The sequence below is a fragment of the Protobothrops mucrosquamatus genome, unplaced genomic scaffold, assembly GCF_001527695.2.
Source record: "Protobothrops mucrosquamatus isolate PMUCROS unplaced genomic scaffold, P.Mucros_1.0 scaffold1172, whole genome shotgun sequence".
NCBI lineage: Eukaryota > Metazoa > Chordata > Lepidosauria > Squamata > Viperidae > Protobothrops > Protobothrops mucrosquamatus.
This window is the reverse complement of record NW_015387386.1, coordinates 252,076-278,186: the sequence shown is the minus strand read 5'-3', so window position 1 is coordinate 278,186 and position 26,111 is coordinate 252,076. Positions and strand designations below refer to the sequence as shown.

At 36.3% G+C, this 26,111-nt stretch overlaps 1 protein-coding gene across 1 annotated transcript in view; it reads right to left on the bottom strand.

The window, feature by feature from the left end:
* Positions 1-2,121: 2,121 nt before the first annotated feature.
* Positions 2,122-26,111, bottom strand: part of STPG2 (sperm tail PG-rich repeat containing 2) — a 196,391-nt gene continuing 172,401 nt past the window's right edge. The window contains exons 13-14 of the mRNA XM_015820739.2: positions 3,627-3,778; positions 2,122-2,490 (exon numbers count right to left, since the gene is read on the bottom strand). Of these exons, the coding sequence (XP_015676225.2) occupies positions 2,457-2,490; positions 3,627-3,778 (186 nt within the window). The 3' untranslated portion in view covers positions 2,122-2,456. The remainder of the gene's footprint in view (positions 2,491-3,626; positions 3,779-26,111) is intronic.

The following is a 26,111-nucleotide window of genomic DNA, read 5'->3' as shown; positions in this document are numbered from 1 at the left end:
AAAGCTATGAAACTGCTTTTGTCAATCTACCCAATAATGGAAAATTCCAAGTCCAATAAAGTCTTTCCCAGATACTTGTTTTGAAAGCCTCCAGTGATGGAGCGTCCACAACTTTTGAAAGCAAGCTGTTCCATTTGGTTGATTGCTCTCACCGTTAGGAAATTTCTCCTTAGTTAGTTTCCATCCATTGTTTCTCATCTTGCCTTTTGGTGCTTTGGAAATAGTTTGACCTCCCCCCTTATCTTTGTAGGAGCCCTTCAAATATTGGAAAGCTGCTATAATGTCTCCCTTAGTCCTTCTTTTCATTAGGCTAGACATATCCAATTCCTGTAACTGTTCTTCATATGTTTTAGCTTCCAGTGCCCTAATCATTATTTCAGGAATAAAATTATTTCTGAAATAATTTTAACTGGAAATATGGAACCAGGTATGTTCTCCATACGTAGTTGCACTAGTCTTGTGAATCTAGTACAAATTAAACTGATGTTCTTATTCTGACAGCTAGTTCAATTCTTCGTGACATTCTATGTTCCTTCTGAGCTACTTTACAAAACTTTTGTCTTGGTTGATTTTACCCTGGATCCTACCATGCCAAAAGAATTGGACAAATCAGGCTTCATTTTCCTTCTTTGTGTTACTAAAATTCTAATTATTCCATATAATAGAATTTAATGTTAAAGTAGACAATTTAATAAGCATGGAAATATTTTTTATTATCTTTGAATCATCTATAGAAAGCTTACCGGTTTCCAAATGAATGCAGGTAATCTTAAAGTTACATGGTAATTTGGATTGAATTTCCATCACTAAGCAATGCAGTCATAGAGTCTGAGATCCTATGACCGCATTTCTTAGTGACAGCAATCCTGGAACTTCCTGTTGTCATCATTAACTGAATTCTACCCATCGTTAGCCAAGGATCCACCTGAATCTAAACCATTCTGGTCTTTGGCCCTCCCTGCCCAAGCCTTGATCGTTTCAAGATAAGGGCCTACCTCCCTTGCTACTCCTCACAATTGCCTATTTCCCCTTCCCATCTTTGCCTTTTTGGCTACCTTGCACCCTGAATGTTATGTAACTCCATTAATTATACTAGCAATAACATGAGACTACAACAGCCAATGATAACGGGAATGACAAAAAACATTTCTCATATATTCTACATTCACCTAAAGAAAAGTAATATTTTTTTTAAATCATATTTTGCAAACATTGTCTAGAGAGAAATCACTGATGGCATAATAGTGGATTCATAGTCACAAAATGATGTGATTATCTAGGTCTAATCATCTTCCTTATCAAGGTAAAGATTTTCCCTGCCCAGTTGTATCCAATTCTAGAGGGCAGTGCTCATCTCCATTTCCTAGCCGAGGGAGCCAGCGTTGTCTGAAGATGCTTCCATGGTTATGTGGCCGGCATGACTATATGCTAAGGTACACAGAATGCTGTTACCATCTCACTAAAATGGTAACTATTTATCTACTTGCATTTGCATGCTTTCGAACTGCTAGGTTGGTAGGAACTAACACCATCACACAGTATTTGGGTCTCAAACTGCTGACCTTCTGGTTGACAAGCTCAGTGTCTTATATGAATGATGTTGTTGTTGTTAGTTGCGAAGTCATGTCCGACCCATCGCGACCCCATGGACAACGTTCCTCCAGGCCTTCCTGTCCTCTACATCATTCTTAACATTTTTTTACTGTGAATCCTTATGTAACTAAAATTACATTAACTGACTACTGTACAATCTTGAATTGATGACATTCTCTGCATATGTACTTCATTTATTGTCATAATGGAAAGACTGATCAATATTATATTATGTAGTTAAGGTTTAATGCTTCATTTAAAAACCTGTATTTTATGTACTTTTTCTATTTTTTCCTTTTGTATATCCTTGACCGAAGATTGGTACACTTATTCTATCTGGCATGGTTGTCCTCTTCCACCATGCGTGCCACCTGAGGAAGGATGAACATAGAGGCGTGAGGGAGGAAGGGGATGCCCACCTAGCCAGTCCGATCAGCTGAAACAATTCTGGCACTCAATAGGGAGACAGATGTGGCAGACAGATTGCTCTAACGTTTGTTTTAATATGATTTAATGTGGTATTCAACCCAATCTAAATAGAGTTAGGTGCTGTTATAAATTTAATAAATAAAAATAACTATCTATCCAAAACTACAGTATGTATACATTCAAAGAATACATTTAAATGGGAATATTGCCTTTAGGTTTCTTTATTAATTCTTGATATACAACGATACATATCAAGAATGCAGAAAAAAATTATGTGGTAGGATCTGTGATCAAGAAAAGCTTGGAAACATAAAAAAGTATCTTCTCAGAATAGATGTTGCATTTCTGAAGAGTGAAAGTCAGTGTTTTGTTCTTGAGCAGTTGATGCAAGACATTAAATCAAGGTTTTCTTTACAAGAAAAGTTTCGGTGGTATCACTTATTATCAGATATGAAAGCTTCATTTTGCCTGTAAAGAGACAGAACAAAAAGGATTGCACATTTAACATGGTTTTCCAACATGTTCAATTGAGAATGAGCATTTCATTCCTTCTTCTTTGATATTGTACTTACATATCTTTAAAAACTGCATGAAGATACTTTTTAACACTAATCTTCAAAATTATTTTATTTTCCTTTTCCATATAATAGTTTCAGAATCTTTGCCTTAAATAATTACAAAGCAAAATTATTATGCTGCTCTCACATTAGCAAATTGTATTTTCTTGAGTTGTAAGTTACTGAAAAGCTATTCCTCCATTTATTTAAAGTTTTTTAAAAATGCCTTCAAGTCCATCTTGACTCCTGGCAACCACAGGACTTCATAAGCTACCCCCCTCCACCCAATCACCACAGAGAGCAGGGTGCTATCTGGAGCATCACATTTTCTGCTCCACCATTAGCCAGCATCCTTCCTTATCCATGCAGAACAATACAGACAGACCTCAAGTTACAATCATTTGTTTAGTGACTGTTCAAAGTTACAATGACACTGAAAAAAATGACTTATGACTGGCCCTCATGTTTACAACTGATGCAGGATCTCCACAGTCATGTGGTCAAAATTTGGATGCTTGGCAACCAGCACAGCTTTGCAACATTCCAGCATCCCAGCTGCAGTGGTGGGACTCAAATATGTGAACAACGGGTTCTCTGTGTGGATGCCGCTTCCGGAAGTCCATTCTGGGCTTGGCCAACAAAAAATTAGCTACCGGTTCTGCCGAAGTGGTGCGAATTGGCTAAATCCCATCCAGGGCCATGTGATCATCATTTGTGACCTTCCCAGCCAGATTCTGACAAGCAAAGTCAACGGGAAAAAACAGATTACCATAACAACTGCATTATTCACTTAACAACTGCAGTGATTCACTTCACGAAAAGCAAAAAAGGATTATAAAATTGGGCATGTCTCACTTGCTTAAAAACAGAAGTTCTGATCTCAATTGTGGCCATACATCGAGGACCACCTGTAGTGATGATGCTTGTATGGTGGAAGAAAATGGCAGCATTGGGAAAGACATGAGGCAGATATATGGAAGCTCCCTCACAGGATAAAATGTCTTAGCTATATCAATAAACAAAGAAGCAGAAGACTTCCATACTCACTTTTTTGAGTTTTGTTGATCAGATGTACAAAAAAGGTCTTCTCTGCCTGTTGCAGTTTTAAAAATGGAACTTCTCACTCGAATCATAACTGGATTATTTAATGTTACATTGTATGTTCTCTTCAAGACAGTATCTCTTAAAAGTGGACTGAGCTGTGAAAATTAAAAACAAACATGCATTGTGCTGTAGATACATTTTTCAAAATATCACATGGTAAAGTATAGGAATATGGGAAAGGTTTTGGGGGGAAAATTGTAAAAGAAAGTTAACCTTCTACATGAAAGTTTTCTAAGAATCTTCTAGAATGCAAGAAAAATATAATCATTTTCAAATTAATAACCTGACAATATGATACAGTAACATTAGTGAACACATAAGATTATTGTGGGACTAAACCTCTTGGGAGTTAATTGGTATATACCCATAACAACTCAGTTAATATTTTTTTTTACATCAACACACTATTATTAGAACCCTGTAGGCTTCTGGTAAGCACTCTTCCAAAGAAATGTGAATTTATATGAGCTATTCAGCCTCACATTTTTAATGAATTGGCAGCAAAATGATTTAAGCATAATGAAAATGAGTAGCCAAAGTACCAGTTCCTACATATTTTTCTTGCAAGGATATAATATTTGTAAAGAGAGTATGTCTTCATATACATAATAAAAGGATAAATTTTATAATAAATATACATTTTTTAGAAAAGAATGTTGGTTGTCAATCATCTCCTGGTTTAACAATCCAAAATATACATGAGTGAAAGATAGCCACAATCATCTTCTCTACTATTTGGTTTCTCCATTTGTTTGAATAGACAACCTTCAGAAAGCCACACTGAATCAGAGTCTTGTTAGGTTTAAGGACAGAGTATAACTATCTTCCACATAGGGCTTTAGTGAGATTTAATTTAATTAATTTAATTTATAGTTTAAAGTTGCCTCACAAATTGTAGCTTTTATGGAAGCCGTTCCGTCCATTCTGATATTCCTGATTTTGCTTATTCACATGTTTGGAAAACACTTTTGGGTGGTTTAGGTGTTTCCTTAAGACACCATATGTTCCCGGGTGGGTTAGGATATTGGGTGTTTCCTTTGCTGTCCTTTTATGACCTTGCATTTATGGTTCTGCAAGTGGCCAGAGATAGCGGGGCCATTTGCACGTATTCACAATTGATACTGTCCCTTAAGTCCAGGTCAACAGAATAGAGACACTTAAGAGTCTAATACTCATCTAATAACCATCAGTTGAACGCTAGATGACAGGTCTGATGTTACAGAAAAACACCAGGCAGCAAAATAGCCCAATTTAGTATTTTTATAATACAAAAATGGATTAAAATATTTTAACTAAATGATAAATATGTCCTCCTGACGTGTCAATCACATCCCAGAGCTATGTGAGCCCTGTGCTCACCTATGTGAACCCCATGCTCACCTCAGAACATTTGACACACAAGGATTTTGTATCAAAATATGAAGACCAATCTGTCATAAAGGAAGGGGGTCCTGTAGTTAATTAAATAATAAAAATTGAACAAAAACTTGTTCTATTTTTTAAGGATGAAAATATAGAGCTACAGTATGTTTCTCTGAAGAACAGAGCATGGGTGCAAAAACAGTTACCTTGATGTTATGCATAAGCCAAATCTTAGCCAGAATAGATGCTTTGAATAATGGTACACATATCTGTGTAAAAGATAATGTTAGCTATTCTCTAAAAATGAGTAAAACATGGGATAAAATCATGTTGAACAATATGCACACAACAATATCATACAGAGCCAGTCAGCAAGAAATTTGTGCATTAGAAAAATCAACAATGAATCAAAGGTTCTCAGAATTAGTGTTTTACATAAATTGGAGACTGAAGCCTATAGCTATATGTTCAGAGTGAAAAACTGCCTTAGAATTTCAAATTGGAACAAAAAAGTATAAATAAGGAAAAAAATGCAAAGGAATTTCATTACTTTATTTCCAGTAACCATTATTGTTGTCTCCGTTATTTCTAGCTATAGGACATTCAAGGTGACCAACAATTTGAAACTTAATAAACTGTTAAAAAATTCTGATTTATGAAAAAAACACAACTTTAGGGTGGATCTAATATTTTTTTTTCTGCTTACTTGACTGAAGGTGCATAGAATGCAGCATTAATGTTAATAGTGTTGTAGCAATTGCTTTTGCCTTTATGAAATTTCTTCAAGAATCATCAGAAGATCCCAACTGTTTGAGGGAAACCATAGGATAGTCCAAGGAATGGGGGGAGGGAAGATATTTTCAAGGTACTGCACAAGGCTCACTGGTATCTAGAGGAAAATGGCCTCAAAAAATCTTGCACAGTGAATTTGCAGATGCTTATAAACCATCTTTTATCAGATCATGGCCTTGTCTGATTTTGAAGAGCAGGATCTGATGTGCTATGCAAAGACTGGGGTGGAACTTAAGCTGATTGAAGCTATATATTCTTGGTGTGGACTCTTCCTGTTCCAATATAGCTCTGAAACTACATAGTTCTCATAAGAGCGATTTTCATAAAGGACACATACTGCCAAGTCTTTTCTCAAAGGGAGGCATGTCCAGTTATACCTTTCCATATGTGAAAATTTTTTTCTTCCAGATTTTCCGTATAAAGTTCTATGCTATAATCCTAAAAGAACTTTTGGGCCTTGATGTTATTTCAAAAAACCCTGCCCTATAAACAAGTGATTCAGACCTCCTCCAGAGTCTCACTTTTGACTCAAGTTTAAGTCCAGTAGCTTTCAGATTTATTTTGAAGGGATGCTGACCAGGACTTATGGGACAGCATCAATATACAGATGGACCCTCTGTCTCTGGTCACTTGTAGTCCTGGATGCAGGGTCATGAAAGGACAGCAAGGACAACACCCAATGTCCTAACCCACCCAAGAACATATTATATCTTTAGGGATACACCCGAATGGGAACATGTTTAGCTACTTCTGCTTTCTCCCTTCTTATCTACAGTGTGCCAGACTTACTGGGTGAAATCTTTATCTTATGTGTGTCATCTTTGCTGGATGGGTTGCTTATGTAATTATACAGAATAAGTACAAGGATTTCTTGTCATTCGTGGCTCCCTTCATTTAGAGGAGTCCGTCTCTATTCAGCTGAATAAAAACGTAAAACTTAAAGGCATCTTCTGGTTTCCTGTATTTCTTTACCAAGCAAAACCTCAGAACCTACATATCAGGGAACCGGCCCTTGGAACAACAAGAGTTTCACACTCATCATAACTTATCAAAAGTAATTACTGATTAAAGCAGAAACATTTTTGCATAGCAGTTTATCCAAAAGCACATAAAAAGTCCAGTGAAATCTTAAATTGCCCTCATGAGCTAAATCATCCTACCCACCCAAATATTTAAATTGTTTTGCTATATGATGCTGTATGATTTATTCATTATTTTGTGTAGGGTTGATGCTGATATGCAAAAAATATGAACATATTGGCCTTGAGTTTTAAATAGAATATATTTGAGAACCAGTATTCTCAAATTAATGAGTTCATACAAAATATCATCTCGTGAAACAGTAGGGGTCCTGAAATTTACTTTTTCATATGCATACAAACTCTCTTTAGATAAAGGTTATTAGTTAATTATAAGCTTACTAAGGCATAATGGTAACACATACAATGGATTGTGCAGCGACACCAAAATCCTTTTGACGGTACAATATTCTGCATTCCTATTAAATTGCATCCAATCAAAAAGCAGTTCATGAAAATTCAAAAGGATGCAAGATGTAGCCTTTCTGAGAGTATAGCCTTCGGCTATGCAATTCTGCTAGCTGCAAAAAGATAACATGGTTTGGCATTTAAATTTAAAATTGTTTAATTTTTTTCATTGAGCATTATTTAGAATAGAAGGCAAAAAAGTGCATACATATTAATGTTTCTTTTGGCCATGCTCTACTTCATTCTCCTACATATACATAAATCTATTCTTCTACTAATATACAAATATCCACAGGGTTCAGTTTGGTTTTTGGGAGGTGAACATAGACTGAATTGGCCTTCAAAAATCAAATTATCTCCATCCCTGCCCTACAGACCTATTATTTAGTCCCAATGCTTCATCAGCTTTATGAAATAAAATATAGTACCTTGGATAAAGTCTATTATTCATCTTTGCAACCATACTGGTAATTGCAGAAATAGGCTTTTAAGGTCTCTCAAAAATAGGTTGGTGATATCTTGTTATTATTGGAAAGACAAACTGTTTAATTTGACATGCAGAAGAATGCAGATTGAAGCTGAATATATTGGTTCAGTCAGGAGCCTCATTCATACCCCTTCTGCCATGTAAACAATTAAAGTAAGATTTTACATATTTGTTCATCTTCAGAGCTTAATTACAAGCAATTGAGAATGTGATGAAAAGGCTGGGTAATAGCTATCTAAATAAATAAACGAATGGCACTTGGATTGTGCACACATCCTGTACAATCTTATAAGTAAAAATCTGACATGTTTAAAATATTTTGATCCCTTCTAAGTGCACCCTGTGGTTTGTCTGTTGCAATGTGTCTGTGTACGGAGGACACACAGGCTCTTCCTAGTTTGAAATGCCATTTTTCTTTATAGGGCGAACTAGATTACAGGTATTCTAGGGATCTATACATTCTGCAACAGAAGTCGCATGGTGCTTTTTGTCCCTTTCGTTTCTTTCATCGTAGGACAGAGTGGCTAGGACAACAGAATCTTGAAAGACTGACTGTGCTATACCTCCTCCTTCTTATATTTCAGTGAATTAGGGACATGTCTGTTTGAACCTCTTCTCAATATTATCTGGACATTTTGGTCTTTTAAAATGGTTTTACATCCTGCTGCCTCGGCGACCGAGTCTGCATATCTCTGCAAAGATCATCTTCTTTAATCTCTCTACACATAGCTAGTGTGGTATAGTGCAAAGATGTTGGATCAGGTCTGGGGAGTTTCAAGTTCCCTCTTACCCATAAAAACTCATGGCATGTTCAGAAGGTAATCACGCTGCAGCTACAGAGATTCCTGGATGAGATAGGTTATCTGGATCTTTTACAGCCAGGTTTCAGGCTCAGATATGGATAGATATGGCATTTGTCTTGCTTTTAGATGATGCACAACAAGAGCAAGATGGAGGCAGTTTATCCATTCCAATTCTTCTTGACCTCTTGATAACTTTCAATGCTATTGACCACGGTATCCTTTTGAGTTGGCTTCAGACCTGGGATTTGGGGGGGGGGCATAGTTTTGTGCTGGTTCACCTCCTTCCTCCGATTCCAATCGGTGTTGATAGGTATGTAGTTTGAACTATTCCTTTCCATTTGGGGTGTTTTCACATCCCAGAAACACCTATCCAAACCCAGTCCTAATGTACTTTCTGAATTCACTTATCTCTTCCAGAGATTTTTCATTCAAAATCAAGTTTACAAGGTTCATTCCAAACAAATTCTTCCCAGTTCTGGAAAATGCATCCCGTATTTTGCCAGGAGTCATCATGGAAACACATCCCATGATCAAACAACCCAAACTTCTCCCGTTGGCATCCTCTCGGTAGCTGACTGTTCATTTTCAATATTCCTCTTTCTCTTCAATGACTATTCTGCAACATATCCTCCAACAGGAATGAATAAATGAATATAACTTGGGGCCCCAGTTCCTTCATGTTTCTGCCCAGAACTTTATGGTCCCCTGCGTTATTTTTTTAAAAACTTCACTGCACTATTTTTAAATATATTAAAATTTTTGTAGACCCTAGGTTTGTTTAACCAGAGAAATTACAGGAAATAAGTTGAGATTCTCTCCTATTGCATGATGAATAGGAACGATTTGCACAGAATATTAAATGATTGCTTGATGCCTCTGTTGTAGCATACAATATAGCAATAAGCACTATATGAATTCAAAATGCAATTCATAAACCTCAACTGTTTCCTGAAATGAAATGATTGCCTGAATGCTTCTGTAGTGTTTCCATAGTCTATGACCATCTTCAGGAGTAGTGGAATACTGTTATTATATGACATGCATTGTAATAGGCTCAGTCAATGTATTTAGAAGCAGATAAAATGATATTCTCTCCCAAATATTATACACAACTATGGTACAATTTTACTGTTCATACAGTATATGAGCTATGTACAACATGAGAGACAATTTAAAGGTTGAATGAACTGAGCTGATGTATCTACAAATTGTCAGCAATTCTTGAAATGAAAAAAAGAACTACATTAATTCCACCATTTACTTTTTCTTTTATGCTTGTCATTTTATCACAGGTTACTGACTCCAGGATATAGATTCATATAATGATAAATTTCTTTAATAGTGAAGAAGCAATATTTCCCATCAGCATATATAACATCAAGAGAATAGCAGAGAAACAATTAGCACTTTTAATTTGATTTTTTCAATTATATTTTCAGCACTTTTGAAAGCAAAACCCAACTGAAAATGAAGTATAGCACTTGATATTCTACTGTTTATGGAGCTGAGAGAATTAAAGCAGCCTCATAGAAAGTATTAACTAAAAGTATTCACACCTTAGACGGCACACTGAACTTGGAATTACATGATAGGGATTTTTTCTTTCTTTTTAAATTATCCTGGCTCTGCCTCTGAAATCCAAAATAAGTCCAAATTTAAATGGAAACTATATTTCAGAAACAGAAGGCTTATGAACTCAGACAGGCTGAATCTAGAGCTTAGAGTTCAAAACATATACCACCCTAATATTACAATTCTAAGTAGGCCTTAGTAAAACAGTAAACAGTAAACATTTAACTTAACTGCTGTCCATCTTATATCCTACTCTTTAATTCCATCTCATATTCCCTGGATTATCATTACAGGGCTGCATTCATAATTGTCATGCCCGTTCTATTGAATTATGGCCCTCGCCTGAGCAGAAGAACTGAAGAACAATGACAAACAGAAGTAAAACAGAAGAACAGAAGAGCGGAAAAACAATGGAATAATTTGCCTTCAGAAGTTGTGGATGCTTCATCACTGGAGGCTTTCAAAAAGAGACTGGACATTTGTCTAAAATGGTATAGGGGCTCCTGCGTGAGCAGGGAGTGAGACCAGAACACTTCCAAGGTCCCTTCCAGCTCTATTATTCTATGTTCTAACCAGCAACTCCTTGTGTGGTATTCAAATTAGGGATGATGATGATGATGAAGATGATGATGAAAAAGAAGAAGAAGAAGAAGAAGAGGAGGAGGAGGAGGAGGAGGAAGAGGAGGAGGAGAAGAAGAAGAAACAGAAACAGAAGAAGAAGAAACAGAAGAAGAAACAGAAGAAGAAGAAGAAGAAGAAGAAGAAGAAGAAGAAGAAGAAGAAGAAGAAGAAGAAGAAGAAGAAGAAGAAGAAGAAGAAGAAGAAGAAGAAGACTAATTATTCCAGTCTCCTATTTCCCCTAATGATGGACTGCAGTCCATTAATACTGAAACAACTGAATGAGAGTCTACATCAGTGGTTCTCAACCTTTTTAATGCCGCGACCCCAACCGGTCGTAAGTCGAGGACTAAACTGGTCATAAGTTGAGGACTAAACCGGTCATAAGTCGAGGACTACCCAACCGGTCGTAAGTCGAGGACTTTCCCTGCCCGGGAGCACCACGCATGCGTGGTTCCGCCCCCTGCGCCAGCCGAGGCGTAGCTGGCAAGCGGCAGAGACGGAGCAGGCCGACCACCAGCTGGCCCAGCCCAAGGGAGGTAAGGCACCCGCCGGAAAAGGGAAAAAAATGGCGGACAAAGAAATGGCGGACAGCCTTGCTTGGCGACCCCCGTGAAATGGTCGATCGACCCCAAATGGGGTCCCGACCAACAGGTTGAGAACCACTGGTCTACATAGTCCTGGCCTGGAGAATCAAGTGACAACAGGAAGCCAATTCTGTGAAATTACATAATGCAAAGCTCTCAAACCTGATATATATTTTCCATCTGATAAATTTGTTTCTGATAAAGATGACTGCTTATCATCTGCAAAAGACTTAATACATTCACATTTAATTGATAATATTAATAAGACTAAGGACAATACTTTATGGCTGTTGTACATGCAATGCATTAAGAAAGTGCTTTCCAATCCTAGAAATTAAAAAATTTAATGGAGGTTCAATTGGTAGTTTATTGATTTTGTAATCTGTATTAAGCATTATTGTGGTACCTCAGGACTTGATTGCTTCAAAAATTTTGTCCTGGTACTCATCTTTTGTTTGGTACTCAATGCATTGTGATAGAAAAATGAGGACAGCTCAGGACAGGAAGTCAGCCATGTTGGGAAGGTCCCTGACATAGGAAAAGGGACAGACAGGAAGTCCTTCCTGGCTGAAACAGAGAGTCACATGGTAAGTCATGTGGTTTGTTTGTCACTCATCGTTTTTAGTACTTGTCACACCTACCGGAATGAATTAACAATGAGTACTGAGTTACCACTGTATTCTCTCATATTGTGCTTCATTTTGTTTCTATGCTTTAGTATTACAAATGGTTTAACTCTGCTTGGTTATCCAATAAACTGAACTTAATTAATAAAAATACAGGAAAGCCTTATAATATTAATATCTTTGTAAATCTGATTTTGTCCTGAAATATACCAGAAAAGCATATTTGAATTTGACAAGGGATATAGTTTTACTACTGACATTCATTAGTAATTGTCTAAGAGGGCAAAATGAAGCATGTTGTTTCTGTGGCTGGCCTTCATATTAAAGCAACTATTAGCTATCTGCTAAAAGTGAGGTGACTCATAAGTACAAAGCTTGTGAAACCATATATCAGTGAGAAAGTTTTATAGCTTTAGGGTTGCTTGCAAATCAATTCCTTGGAGTGGGGCAGCCATTAGTAGCTTTTAAGACTGCCTACAGCTGTGTCATTCACTGTTGTTTTGACACATTAATGTATTAATGGTATGCATAAGGCTGACATAACTTGTCTGAAATGCTATTATTGTAATTATTTGACATCTTTGACTGGACAGCAAAATTAAGAATGGTAACAAAGGAGTATGTAAATATTAAGACATCCTTTGAGCATTCATTTGTTACCAACAGCACATAATCAAGAAGATTTTTTAAAAATCTTTGATATCAGTATAGTATATAAGAAATTCTGTCAAAGGAAATAATCATGGAACAAGGGGAGAGTTGGATGAAAATGATGACATGTATACCCATCTAATTTTGTTTCAGTAGAATGTGGTTAAAAAGCCACAACGTAGTGTAGAATTTCAGATGTTATGGTCTACTAAGTTCCTTAACAATTACAAAGTTAGATTCCTGATTACCTATTATGAAAAAGTCCATTATAAATTGAAACTAATAATAAGAGTGGCAGATTTTATATAATTTTTCATGCTATAACAGAGTTACCCACTGGAATTTAACCTAGGATAATTATAACCAAATATAATCTTTGAAAGTATAGCAATTAAGATTTGCCAGTGGCTATGAAATCAAATGAGAATTATTTCTACTCATATTCCTCTTTTTTCACTTAAGCAAAACTGGGATGTGACCTTTTAACTGGGTTCTTCTGCAACCCCTTGAAATAAATGAAGAAAAATGGGGAATGCCAAAAGTCTGAATATGATAGGAGAAAGAATAATATTCTTCAGGAAAAAAATATGGCCATAGTCTAATTGTTGGTGTTTTCTTACATTAATTAAAAGGAGCTACTCCCAGAGAACTTTTGATACATGCCACTGCAAAATTAACAGCTAGGCAACAAACCCTCAAGTGCAAGGCATTTCCCCACAAGGGAAAATGTCCAGTCTTCAAATGTTCATATATCTAAGGCAAGTTGGGAGAGTATAACCTGATACTTTGTGCTTTGCACAGTGGCATCTACTTGTTTTGTGTATTATGTTTTTTTATATTATTCTCCCAATCAGTTCTCTAATATTTATTTTCATTGCAAAGGCTAAGATTATTGATTATCTTGTTGAGCCCCATCCAACACACTACCAAAGTTACTAAGTGCTTTGCAATGTTCGTGTTTTGAATTTTAAAATTACCTTTGTCCTCTCTTATTAATTAGACACCCAGGCCTCTAGTATCCATATAAACCAATCCAACCATGACTGACACTGAGGGCCTTGCAGGCCTTTGAGTTGCTTATAGTCTCATGCTCAGCCTAGATAACTTTGTGAGACATGACCTAATTTTCTTGTTGGGAACAACTGGCACATTTAGGGGAAATTTGATTTGTGCCCTGACTCCTGCCTGTGGAAACTGTCCTTAGACTGCAGACCAGTTGATGACCTACCTCTGACACTGACACCATTGGACTGTGCCCAATGACACTTCTGTCTGCTGCTTTGGACTTTGGTTACAAGAAACTTCTCATAGACAAGTTTTCAAGAGATTTGGGAATGCTCAAAACTGCATGTGTTTGCTTAAACACCCTGCCTGTCACTGCTCATAATAGTGTGATTAAAGCAAAGCCTTTGTCAATGAATTCCTTTGTGCATGTGTGTATCTCTTCTAGAACGAGACAATCTTTGAGGACAAGGCATCAGAAATGAGAACTGGACTCTGATGCTCAGTTTCCCATCCTTGAAAACAACCTATCCCTTTTTCTCTAGTCACTTTAGACAGTGAGATGGATGGCATGTAAGTAAAATTGAAAATAATAATAATAATAAAATAAGTTTCTCTCTGTTCCATTAGTACTTTGATTTCCATTCTTTCTCTTTTGTTCTAATTTAGCATTCCTCAACCCCTGAGGGACACTGAGGGAGCCCCACTTATTATCCTTTGCCATTCTAATCACATATCCACTCCTCTGCTATTAAACATCATCTCCTCAAAAGCAATCCATACCACCAAGGGACACTTAACAAAACCCATAAAACAGTCAGCAAATGACTAGTTAAAACGTTCTATAATTCCCAATCTCAATTCATTCCAAACTGCACACTGAATGCATCCACATTCTGTATCATCAGCTCAGTGTTCCTTCTATGTCACACATGGTGTTTAGTATCCATATTAATGCTAACATTACACTAGGGTGATATGAAGAATTATTCTGTTGAAAAATATTCCTGTAACTATATGATTGTTTTCTATTAATATCTGTTATATATTTCCTTTCTGTTACATTACACATTATTATTTGGTAACAATTCTTGGATTCATTCAATTTATCAAAAGCCACATGTAGGGTTACAGATACCCTTAGGGGCTCAGATTGTGTAGTTCTAAGAAAATAATATAACTAAGTTAAAGCAAAGTAAATAGTTCAATTTTAGTAAAAATGCTGCTATTCATTTCTGCAATAACTAGAAGGAAATAAAAATTAAGAATGGAAAGATAAAATTCTCAGAAATATGGCAATTATAGCATTTGCATTATTCAATTTAGTTAAGAATCCATTAACCACTTTAAGCAGTATCTGAAAACCTTAAGCCAACTTAGCTTTTGTCTGATAAGTTAGAGATTATTTGACTATTGTTTTGTTTCTCTCTTCTTTCTGGCCTAAATCATTCTTGTTCAAGAAAAAAAAATATTGATCAAATATGTTTATTCTGATATTGGAAAATGTATATGAGAAGACCTCATATTTATATTTAATGAAGAACAGCTCATATTATTTGCAAAAAAAAATCACCTTTAATTTTGTCTTAGGAGATACTGATTCATGAGTTATTCTTTGTTCAAAGTCACATGTTAGTTCTTACCAAAATGAACCAAAGGCAGCAACTTTGGTAGAGCTTCAAATACATTGCTATTTCCCATCTACAACAACAATAATAACAACAGTAATAATAATCATAATAAAGTTGGAAGGTACTTGGAGGTCATCGAGTCCAACTCCCTGCTCATGCAGGAAACCTATACCATTTCAGACAAATGGTTGTCCAGTCTCTTCTTTAAAACTTCCAGTGCTGGAGCATTCACAGCTTCTGGAGGCAGGTTGTTCCACTGATTAATTGTTCTAACTGTCAGGAAATTTCTCCTTAGTTCTAGGTTGCTTTTCTTTTTGGTTAGTTTCCATCCATTGCTTCTTGTCCTGCCTTCAGGTGCTTTGGAGAATAGCTTGACTCCCTCTTCTTTGTGGCAACCCCTGAGATATTGGAACACTGCTATCATGTCCCCCCCTCGTCCTTCTCTTCATTAAACTAGACATATCCAATTCCAGCAACCGTTCTTTATATGTTTTAGCCTCCAATCCCTGATCATCCTTGTTGCTCTTCTCTGTACTTTTAGAGTCTCAACATTTTTTTATATTGTGGTGACCAAAACTGGATGCTGTATTCCAAATGTGGCCTTACCAAGGCATTGTAAAGTGGTATTAACACGTTGCGTGATCTTGATTCTATCCCTCTGTTAATGCAGCCTAGCACTGTGTTAGCTTTTTTGGCAGCTGCAGCACACTGCCTGGCTCATATTTAAGTGATTGTCCACTAGGACTCCAAGATCCCTCACAAAGCTGCTACTATTGAGCAAGGTACCACCTATACCACAGGTGTCAAACTTGCGACGTCACGTGGCATGTCGCAATGTATCGTGACTTTTTTCCCATTGCCAGCAATAGGGTGGGCATGGTTTTGGTGTGACACATCCGGCCTGCGGGCCAGCAGTTTGACACCCCTGACCTATACTATACCTGTGCATTTGGTTTTTCTTGCCTAAATGTAGAACCTTACTTTTTTCACCACTGAATTTCATTTGGTTAGATAGCGCCCAATGTTCAAGTCTGTCAAGATCCTTCTGTATCTTAAGCCTGTCTTCTGGAGTTTTAGCTATTCCTGCCAGCTTGATGTCGTCTGCAAATTTGATGAGCTCCCTATCTATCCCCTCATTCAAATCATTGATGAAGATGTTGAAGAACAGAGCCCTGGGGCACCCCACTATACACTTCCCTCCATATAGATGCAGTTCCATGGAGGACCACACACTGAATACGGCTACAAATCCATCTGGTGGTGATGCTGTCTAACCCACATTTTTCTATCTTTTCAAGTAGTAGATTGTTGTCTACTTTATCAAATGCCTTACTGAAGTCCAAGTAAATTATATCCACAGCATTCCTCTGGTCCACTAATTTTGTCACCTGGTCAAAGAATGCAATAAGATTTGTCTGCATAATCTGCTTTTGACAAACCTATGTTGGCTTTTGGTAATGACCTTGTTTGCCTCTAGGTGTTTGCTGATTCATTGCTTGATTATCTTTTCCAAGATCTTCCCAGGTATTGAGGTCAGGCTGATAGGTCTGTAGTTTCCTGGATCCATTTTTTCCCCTTTTTTGAAGATGGGAACTACTTCAGCTCTTTTCCAGTCCTCTGGTAGTTCCCCAGTCTCCAGTATCTTTGAAAGATATAGTTGAATGGTTCTGAGATCACATCTGCCAGTTCCTTCAGAACCTTGGGGTGTAGTCCATCTGGTCCTGGTGATTTGAACTCATCTAGGGTGGACAGGTGCTCACTTACCATTTTCTTGCCTATCTTAACTTGTGTTTCTAATCTGTTTTTTATGGTACTGTTTTTGATAGGTTGGACTGTTTTTTTCCCCTTTGTGTAAATACGGATGCAAAAAACGAGTTAAGTAGTTCTGCTTTCTCCCTGTTGCTTGTCACCTTCTTGCCACTTTCTCTCACTAATTGACCAATCATTTCTTTAACTTTTTTCTTGTTTTTTACATGTTGAAAGAAGCTTTTTTGTTACTTTTTACTTTTGTAAAAAATAGTTAGTTCATTTTAGCCTTAGCTTTCCTCACTTCATCTTTGCAGGCTCAGGCTATTTGCTGATATTCTGCCTTGTTATATGCCCCTCTTTCCACTTCTTATACTTGTCCTTTTTGTCTTTCAATTTATCAGAGAGTTTTTTATGCAGCAATGCTGGTTTCTTTTGAGAGCTGTTATTTTTCTTCTTCGTTGGTATTGTGCTAGACTGGGCTTTTATAATCTCACTTTTCAAAATTTCCGAAGCTTCTTGAGTTGTTTTCCCCTTGAAGATTCTCATCCATTCTCATCCACTGAAGTTTGCATAACTTCAACAATTACAGATTTTGAAATGCATTTTTTTTAAAGAAAAGAGTGAGTGAGACATATGACTTACGTAAAACTTAAGAGATTTAGGTAACTGTTTTGACTTCCTCCCAGATGTATATTAACTCAGTTGAAAAGATAGTACTTCTTTACACAGATGAAAAAGAAATATGCTGAACTAATCAGTTGATATTGATTATAGAACAAAGATGGAAGTGTAATTATCATGCTGTTGAAGATATATCAAAGCTACTCTTGACTTGGATTTTGTTCATGATTTTCAATTGTAAATATGAATACAATACTTGCTTTTCATTTACTTCACTATCTCAAGGTCTAGTTCTCAGAAAGTGGAAAGAATGCAGATGCCTAACCTCTTGACCTTAAAACACAGCCATTGCTGTGATCAAAGTCAATTTCTTTTAAGAATGACACCAACTAGCAATGGAGAGCACTGAAATGGAATTACTTTCTTTTAAGAGTCTGAGTGGGAAGATTTCTTAATATTACACAAAAAGATTTAATCACAAATGACACACAAAGGAATGTGCTGTTGAAATCAGTGGAACAAAGCCAGTTTAAATGGACTGTTAATTGTTCCCAATCTTACAATTCAGCCCATTTAGTAGCAAAAAGGTAATCCCAAGCATTTTAGCTGAGACCAGATAGGACATTTAAAGAACACATATAACCAAATTTTATATGAGTAGTCATACCTATTTTCTACGTCTATAGCACAATTAAAAGTTAGCAGATATTTTTGACAATTAATAAAATAATGGATAATGGAAACTGTGAAATGAGCCAAAAATTTATCAGAGCTGCTTCACAATGCAGCAAAATGACTACAACATGTAGATTTAAGATAATACATATGTACAGTGGCTATAATTACTTACTCAATGTGATTCTGGTGCTTCATTCCCTGGAAGATAACAGTTTATTGACATTTTTGTTAATCCTAACTAACCAAACAACATATGTAATAGTGTATTATTACTGCATTTGTATATCTAGATAAATTTAATTACCAACAGGAACTCACTTCTATTTCCAGGATTTTGGGATCACATTTCCCACTGATCTACAATTGGCTGCTCTGACTGATAATAATCCAGGGTCACAAGATATATTACCCAAATCCTATGCTGAAAAACATATTCTATCATTGGCTTATGATCCTTCGATTTCATATGATTTCAAAAAGTTTAGACTGAGGGCAAATAGTTTATTTAAATTAAGCAAGTCTGCTATCTGGATTGAGAACTACCACTCTTGAGAATACTTTGTGTGTCATCTTGAGTTTCAGAGAAGACTGGTAAAATATAAATGTCAAAAAGCAGATACATAATTAGGGAAAAAAATAATGGTTTAATTGTTTACTAAGTAATATTGAATTATCCGGCAGATCAGTAATTGATAGGAAAGTAATTTCTATTAAGTATACTCGGGGATTTTGTAATTTAAAGCATAAAATGACATACTATAAAACTAAAATTTACTTATCACTTTATTTCTACGGTGGTTCCAAATCTGGTTTTTATTATATTATTGGCCTGATTAACTCGTGGAAATTATCCTGTGAAATTCTAGACATAGTTGTTTTCTGCTTGCCTTTCATTCATATTAAACTTCTGTCTTTTCTTATTCAATGAAAATTCTTCAAAATGAACACTGCATTTGGCTTACTGATTACGAAAAAGTGTGGGGAGCTATCAGTGGTGGGATTCATATATGTGAACAACCAGTTCTCTGTGTGGATGCCGCTTCTGGAAGTCCATTCTGGGCCTGGGCAACAAAAAATTAGCTACCGGTTCTGCCGAAGTGGTGCAAACCGGCTGAATCCCACCATTGGGAGCTATGCTGCACAGACAGATATGCTGTCTCTTATCTGACCATTCCCTAGGAAGCATCTCTCTGCTTTGTCTCCCAAGATCCTTTCCCCACACTACTTCACCTACTGAAGATCTAACTAAACTAAAGAGATTTTCTGCCAGAGATTTCACCATTTAAGGATTGAAAGCATTTAATGCATGGTGCTAATCATTTGAGATCCTTTGGTTTCAAAGCAGGTGACATTTACTAGAACAGTTCAAGTGAATTATTGAATTCTAAAGTTCATTGGACAAGTACAGTGTTACAAAACTTAAAACTGATAAAATGGAAAATGAAAATCTGAAAAATTTCATAGATGTTATCTGGCAAACAATACATCAACTATCAAAATAAAGGGCAACCTTATATCATACTTATTTTAGGCTGTGATTATTTAACATAAAGGTAACCTAATACTGGTTTCCCCCAATATCCGATTAGCCTCTTCTTCCTAAAATGATTCATCTATCAGAAATATTCACTTGCTCAAGTTCTTCTTTGGAAAGAATGCGGAAGGCTATATATCAGGGGTAGTCAACCTTGGCTCTTTTAAGACTCGTGGACTTCAATTCCCAGAATTCCTGAGCCAGCTTAGCTGGCTCAGGAATTCTGGGAGTTGAAGTCCACGAGTCATAAAAGAGCCAAGGTTGACTACCCCTGCTATATATGCTATTCACCAAGCTCCTCATTTCTGAAAGTAGAAAGGCCCATACAAAAAACAAAGGAAGACTTAAGTATTCAACTAAGATGTGTAGGAAAGTATCCTTTAATCATTCCTTTTTGGCTCCCTCCATATTTTCATTTCTACTTACTCTATATTACAATTAAAAAAAAAGAATGACATAGTTGTTCAGAAAAGGAATTAACCCGAAAGAAACATACAATTGACTTGTTTGCCAATCAAAATTAGGTACTGTACATCACATTGTAGCATTTTGTCTAGGCCAGCATCAAAGATAACACAGAATGCATCATCTCATGAAGGAGAGCTCATATCAAAAGCTAATCTTTAGATTTTCTTCACTTTCAAACTGCATTATCTGCAATTATAATTAGTTTAATTATTTCCTAATCGTGTCATGTGGAAACTAGGATCTGCTTGTGTTTCAGTTGCATTCCCACAGGAAACATAGTGTTACAATTTTTATTACATGCCCTGAATATGTATGAAGAACAATGTCCCTTTGGAAATTAGGAAATTTAAGTCATATTGCTGCATACCAATTTATTTTACTGTAGTTCTATTTTATAAAAATGATGGCATTTTGGCAGCAATTATTATTTATAATTATAGTTATTATAAGGCATATTTATTCAGAGAACAGCACACTTTTCATGTTCTAGAAGGTTTGGTAGACACAAACAAATGACTACAACTGAGTTTTAGCCACATACATGGCTAAATGTATGTGGCTAAATATTTTTTTTTCCAATGTATGGAAAAAATATCCATGATCCTTCTCATATACATTGAAAGACTCATCCAAATACTTAAATGGGACCAGAAAAAAAAATCCTACTGCTGGACAGATATCTGCAATCCAATATCAATCATTATTTATTTATGAAAACAAATGGCCCATGCTAAACTGAGGAGATAAATGAGAAATGTATGCTATCATTCCTGCTTTAAAAATAAACTCTACAAAAATATACAGGTATTTGAACATATTGAATATGAACTGTACCGTAAACTGTTACATTAATGTGAAGCGGTATATAAGTCTAAGTGCTATTGCTATTAATTTACCTGAAAATAAATACTATTGAATTCAGTATTCCTTTCTTGTCTATAGGACTATGATACTGAGAACAAACTTAATACAGTAATCCTTGACTTACAACCACTTGTTTAGTGACCATTTGAAGTTACAATGACACTGAAAAAAGTGACTTATGACCTGTTTTTCACATTTACGACTGTTGCAGCATCCCCATGGTATTGTGATCAAAATTTGGACGCTTGGCAACTGGCATGGTTGTCGTGTCCCACAGTCATGTGATCACCTTTTGTGACCTTCTGACAAACAAAGTGAATGAGGAAGCCAAATTCACTTAACAACCATGTTAGTAACTTAACAACTGTAGTAATTCACTTAACAACTGTGGTAAGAAAGGCCATAAAATGCAGCAAAACTCACTTAACAACTTTCTTGTTTGGCAATGGAAATTTTGAGCTCAATTGTGGTCGTAAGTCGAGGACTACCTTTAGAAACTTTAATAAATCTTAGAAATGTCAGTGTTCTAGGTTGCAAATTAATATGTAAATCTAGTGCAGAAAGACAATATTCCCACAGAACTCTATAATGTACTTCATTTGTGAAATGCATTATGGTAAAGAAGTTTACTTATTTACTCCAAAACACTTCTAGAGACTGTTTGGACACTAGGAAATTAATAGTACTACATGCATTTGCAGAATTGAAAGAGGAAATGATTGGCAGGGCTAAACAGACCAGCTGCCAAGCAAGCAATAAATTTTCCTGGGATTCAGCCTTCCATCACTTTCATATTTCATAGCAGCGCAGAATGTTTCCTGCTAGAAATGTAAGGTCTTTCTCCTTAGACTTAGCTAGTAACCCTTCTTGTGTAAATTAAAAGGTTATGATTGGCATTTCTGACGAATCAAAACAAGAAGGTTTATAGTCAATTTTGAATTTCTGGAAATGTAAAGGAGTGTGCTAATTACTGACAACAGATACAACTTAGCTGGAAACATTTTCCTAGCATTCTTAATGTTGGTTTATACTTGCACATATAATTTCTTTACATGTTAGATGGGTTAAAATATCAAACAATATTTATTCAGCTTAAGCGAAGTACAATTCATTGTTAGCCGTGATTATAATGCTATTGGCCAGCATCTTACACTAGATCAGTGATGGCGAACCTTTTAAAGACTGAGTGCCCAAACTGTAATCCAAAACCCACTTATACATCGTTGGGTGCCGGGTGGGTGTGGCCCATTGGCTGGGTGTGGCCAATTGGGTGGGAGTGGCTGTGGTGGTAACGGCAGATTGGATGGGATTAAAAAGTTCAATCAATCAATTCCAACTTTGCAAGATCTTTTTTTTCCTTCGAGAAATTGAAATTGACTGATTGAACCTTTTTTTTTTTTTTGCACACGGCAGCGGAGGCCTAAAGCAAAAAGGTTTTATAAAACCCAGCTGAAGGCCTAGGACTGGGGCGACGGTGCACGTGCCCACAGAGAGAGTTCTGAGTGCCACCTCTGGCACCCGTGCCATAGGTTCACCACCACTCCACTAGATCATCCTGTACATGTTATACTTTTCTTTTTCATTTTGCAGCCCAAATATGGTGGGATTGTTACATGTGGCACACCCATTAATACAACATGTACTGATTGTTCATACTACAGTAATTCTGGTATTTGCAGTTTTGGTAGATAAGAGAGTAAGTTATGAAAAATAATAACACCCAACAAAGATTGGCAAACTTATCTCAACCTTCTCTCCCCAAGAGGTAACATGATCAGAGTCGATCATGCATATATTATATTGGGAAAATGGCATAATATTAAGGTTTGTGATTCCAATACAATACAACTAATGACAGTGCCTGATGAAACCCTGTGGTCCTTTTAAATGCAGAACTGGCTCCCAGGATTAGCTCATTAATCCTGAATGATAGATTGTAATTTAATCATAAAACATAAAGGAACTTAGGAAACCAAGCATCTATTGTCTCAGTTGTCTTCATTATTCTGCTTTAGATTTAATGTGGCACCCCAAGGCTTTGAGAATCAAAGCAATGCAAAAAAAAAAAAAAAGCCACAGCATATCATTATTTACAGAAATACTTCCAAACATTCAAAAATTCAATTAAAGCCAATGTACTGCTAATTAAAATTTAATCTATGCTTTTACTATATTATGTTACAAACTGTTATCAAAAAAAGCCGTCAGATTGTGAATATTCTTTGCTTGCTAATAATATATTAGGAATTTGATACATTGACCTTATAAAACAAAGTGGAGGACATCTCGTTTTGTATGTCAGGCTGATTATCACTTGCAGGAAGGGTTAATTAAAAAAACAGTATAAAACTATAGAGTTCAGAATACATAAAACCAAAAGTATTATCTTTGTTCTCTAAATTTACAGTCTATTCTTTCAAGTTTATGCTTTTTAAAAATGGAACATTTACATGAAAGCTGGGACATGACCACTGCAGTAAAGACTAGGATAGAGAAAGCTCGAACAGCATTCTTCAGAATGAAAAAGGTCTTCTGCAGTCACAATATAAGCCTAAGACTGAAAATCAGGCTTGTCAGATGCTATATTTTTTCTATCCTGCTCTATAGAGTAGAGAGTTGGTCTCTGACAGAAGGCCACCTGAAGAGACTAGAAGCAATTGAAATGTGGATTTACAGGCGGCTGTTACGTATAAGCTGGGTTGACAAGATCAGAAATGAGGAGGTGATAAGCCGCCTGGGAAAGCCAAGGGAAATCATCAAAACAATTAACAAACGAAAATTAGAATATTTCCGACATGTGATGTGACACCCAGAAAAATACAGCATACTCCATTTAATCCTCCAGGGAAAGATTGAAGGCAAACTTGGTCCAGGCAGAAGAAGAACATCAGGGACTGGTTTGGACAAAACTCAGCAGCACTTTTTCGTGTGGCTGCTGATAAAAACAGGATCGCTAACATGATCGCCAACGTCCGATAATGGATATGGCACAAGAAGAAGAAAAAGAAGAAAAATGGAACACACACATGGATACACACATGAACACACAAATATATGTGTATGGTAGGTGTCTGTCTGTATATTTTATTTTAAAAGTTCCAATGAACAGCAGATCTGCATGGAAGTCTGCCTCACTTCCTGTTCTCTGGTCATCAAATGCCAATCACGAGAACATATGTTGCTTAGAGAATTGGGCCTTCAAACTAATCTGATTCCAAATATCAACAGACCACTGGTATTGACAATCCCTACTACTTGTCCTCAGCAGACCTATGTATTTTAACTTCTTTTACAAATTGTACTATAAATAATACCATTTGCCATGGTCATCTGCTGTCAAATATGGCAGATTTTAGTATTAATACGGAATAGCTCTGTGGCATAAAGCAAAATGTTTTGAAATTATGAAAGATGGATAAATGAGAGGAAAAGAGACAATAATTTTTAGGGCTGTGCTGTACTTTGCATTTTGATTTTAAAAAAGGGGCTTCATCTAATTTGAAACAGTGTTATTCAAAAACTAACCTACATTTTACATTAAGAAAAGTCTAGAAGCAAAGCATTTAACATTTTTTATTCTTTTGTAAAGGATCGTTTCTCCAAGGAATCCATACTAAATCCAATTTATTCTTGGTTCTCATTTTGATCCATCCTTCCTTCCATCCATCCATCCATCCATCCATCCATCCATCCATCCATCCATCCTTCCTTTAGTTTGAAATGACTTAAGGCAATACAACAGCAATGATCTATGTAACAACAAATACGTAAAAATAGAGGTATGCATTCATAATATATTCCTCTAAAGCTGGAAGTGGTTAATTTGCAGTGGTTGCAGAGCAATCAAATCTACAATGAATCTGACATCTGGGAATATAGAACTATGGGAACCTGGAGAATACTCAATTTATATGACTAAGTGATGACACTATTCCTTTGTCATCAAAAATAAAAGAAGAAAAGTAATCATATAAAATTAAATACAGCATAATACCCAGCTAGTTGATCAGAACCGGACATAACCAAGATATCATGTCCCAGTTTAAAGTAGTTTAAAAAGGAAAAAAGAGGGAAGGGGAAAGTCAGGGCAGGAAACCCAGTTCAACCCAAGAAAAATGTGGAAAAACAAGCAATTCTAGTACAAGTAGGCTATCTTGAAAACAGATTCATTTGGAGGAGGAGGAGGAGGAGGAGGAGGGATTAAATGTAGTGTGAAGGGAAATCTGTACTTTCCCCTGACATCTGCAAATTTGCAATTACTGAGGAATCAGACCTGCTTGACCTTGCCATATATTCATGGATGTCATAAAAGGCAGAGCATTTAAATTGTTCCAGAGCTTTGACGTCAAATACTGGACTGGTTATATTATTGCAGAAACTGCTTAATATCAATAAATAATAATAGCACTAAAATTATACTGATAACATACATTTCTAGAATTCTTTTAAAACTTCTTGAAAGTACCTGTTAGCAGTATTCTTTTTCTCAGCACATATAGTTTTAAACTGCTATGCATTTTTTAAATTAGACCTGATCAAAGAAATCCTAATTTTACCACATCTTTAATAGTGTTGACAGTCAGAATTAAAGCTGGTATAAAAATAACATTAGTAAAAAGAGATTTGTTACTAACATCTGATAGAAAGTTTACTGAAAAGATTTTTCTTTGTAGATAATGGTGTTAACACAGGATTTTTTGGAGGACTTCCGGTGGCAGGCGATTTCGCTGGTCGCAGCTGTTTGCTGCCTCCCGCCTGTTTTGCGTAAAAGCCGGTTTGACAGCCAGCATCTGCTGTCAAACGGCTTGATACCTTTCCCCTGGGCATAAGGGGATCGGTGAGCTGCCCGGGGTAGGAGTTGAGTTCCCGAGTCGTCCTATATGGACGATGTAGGCG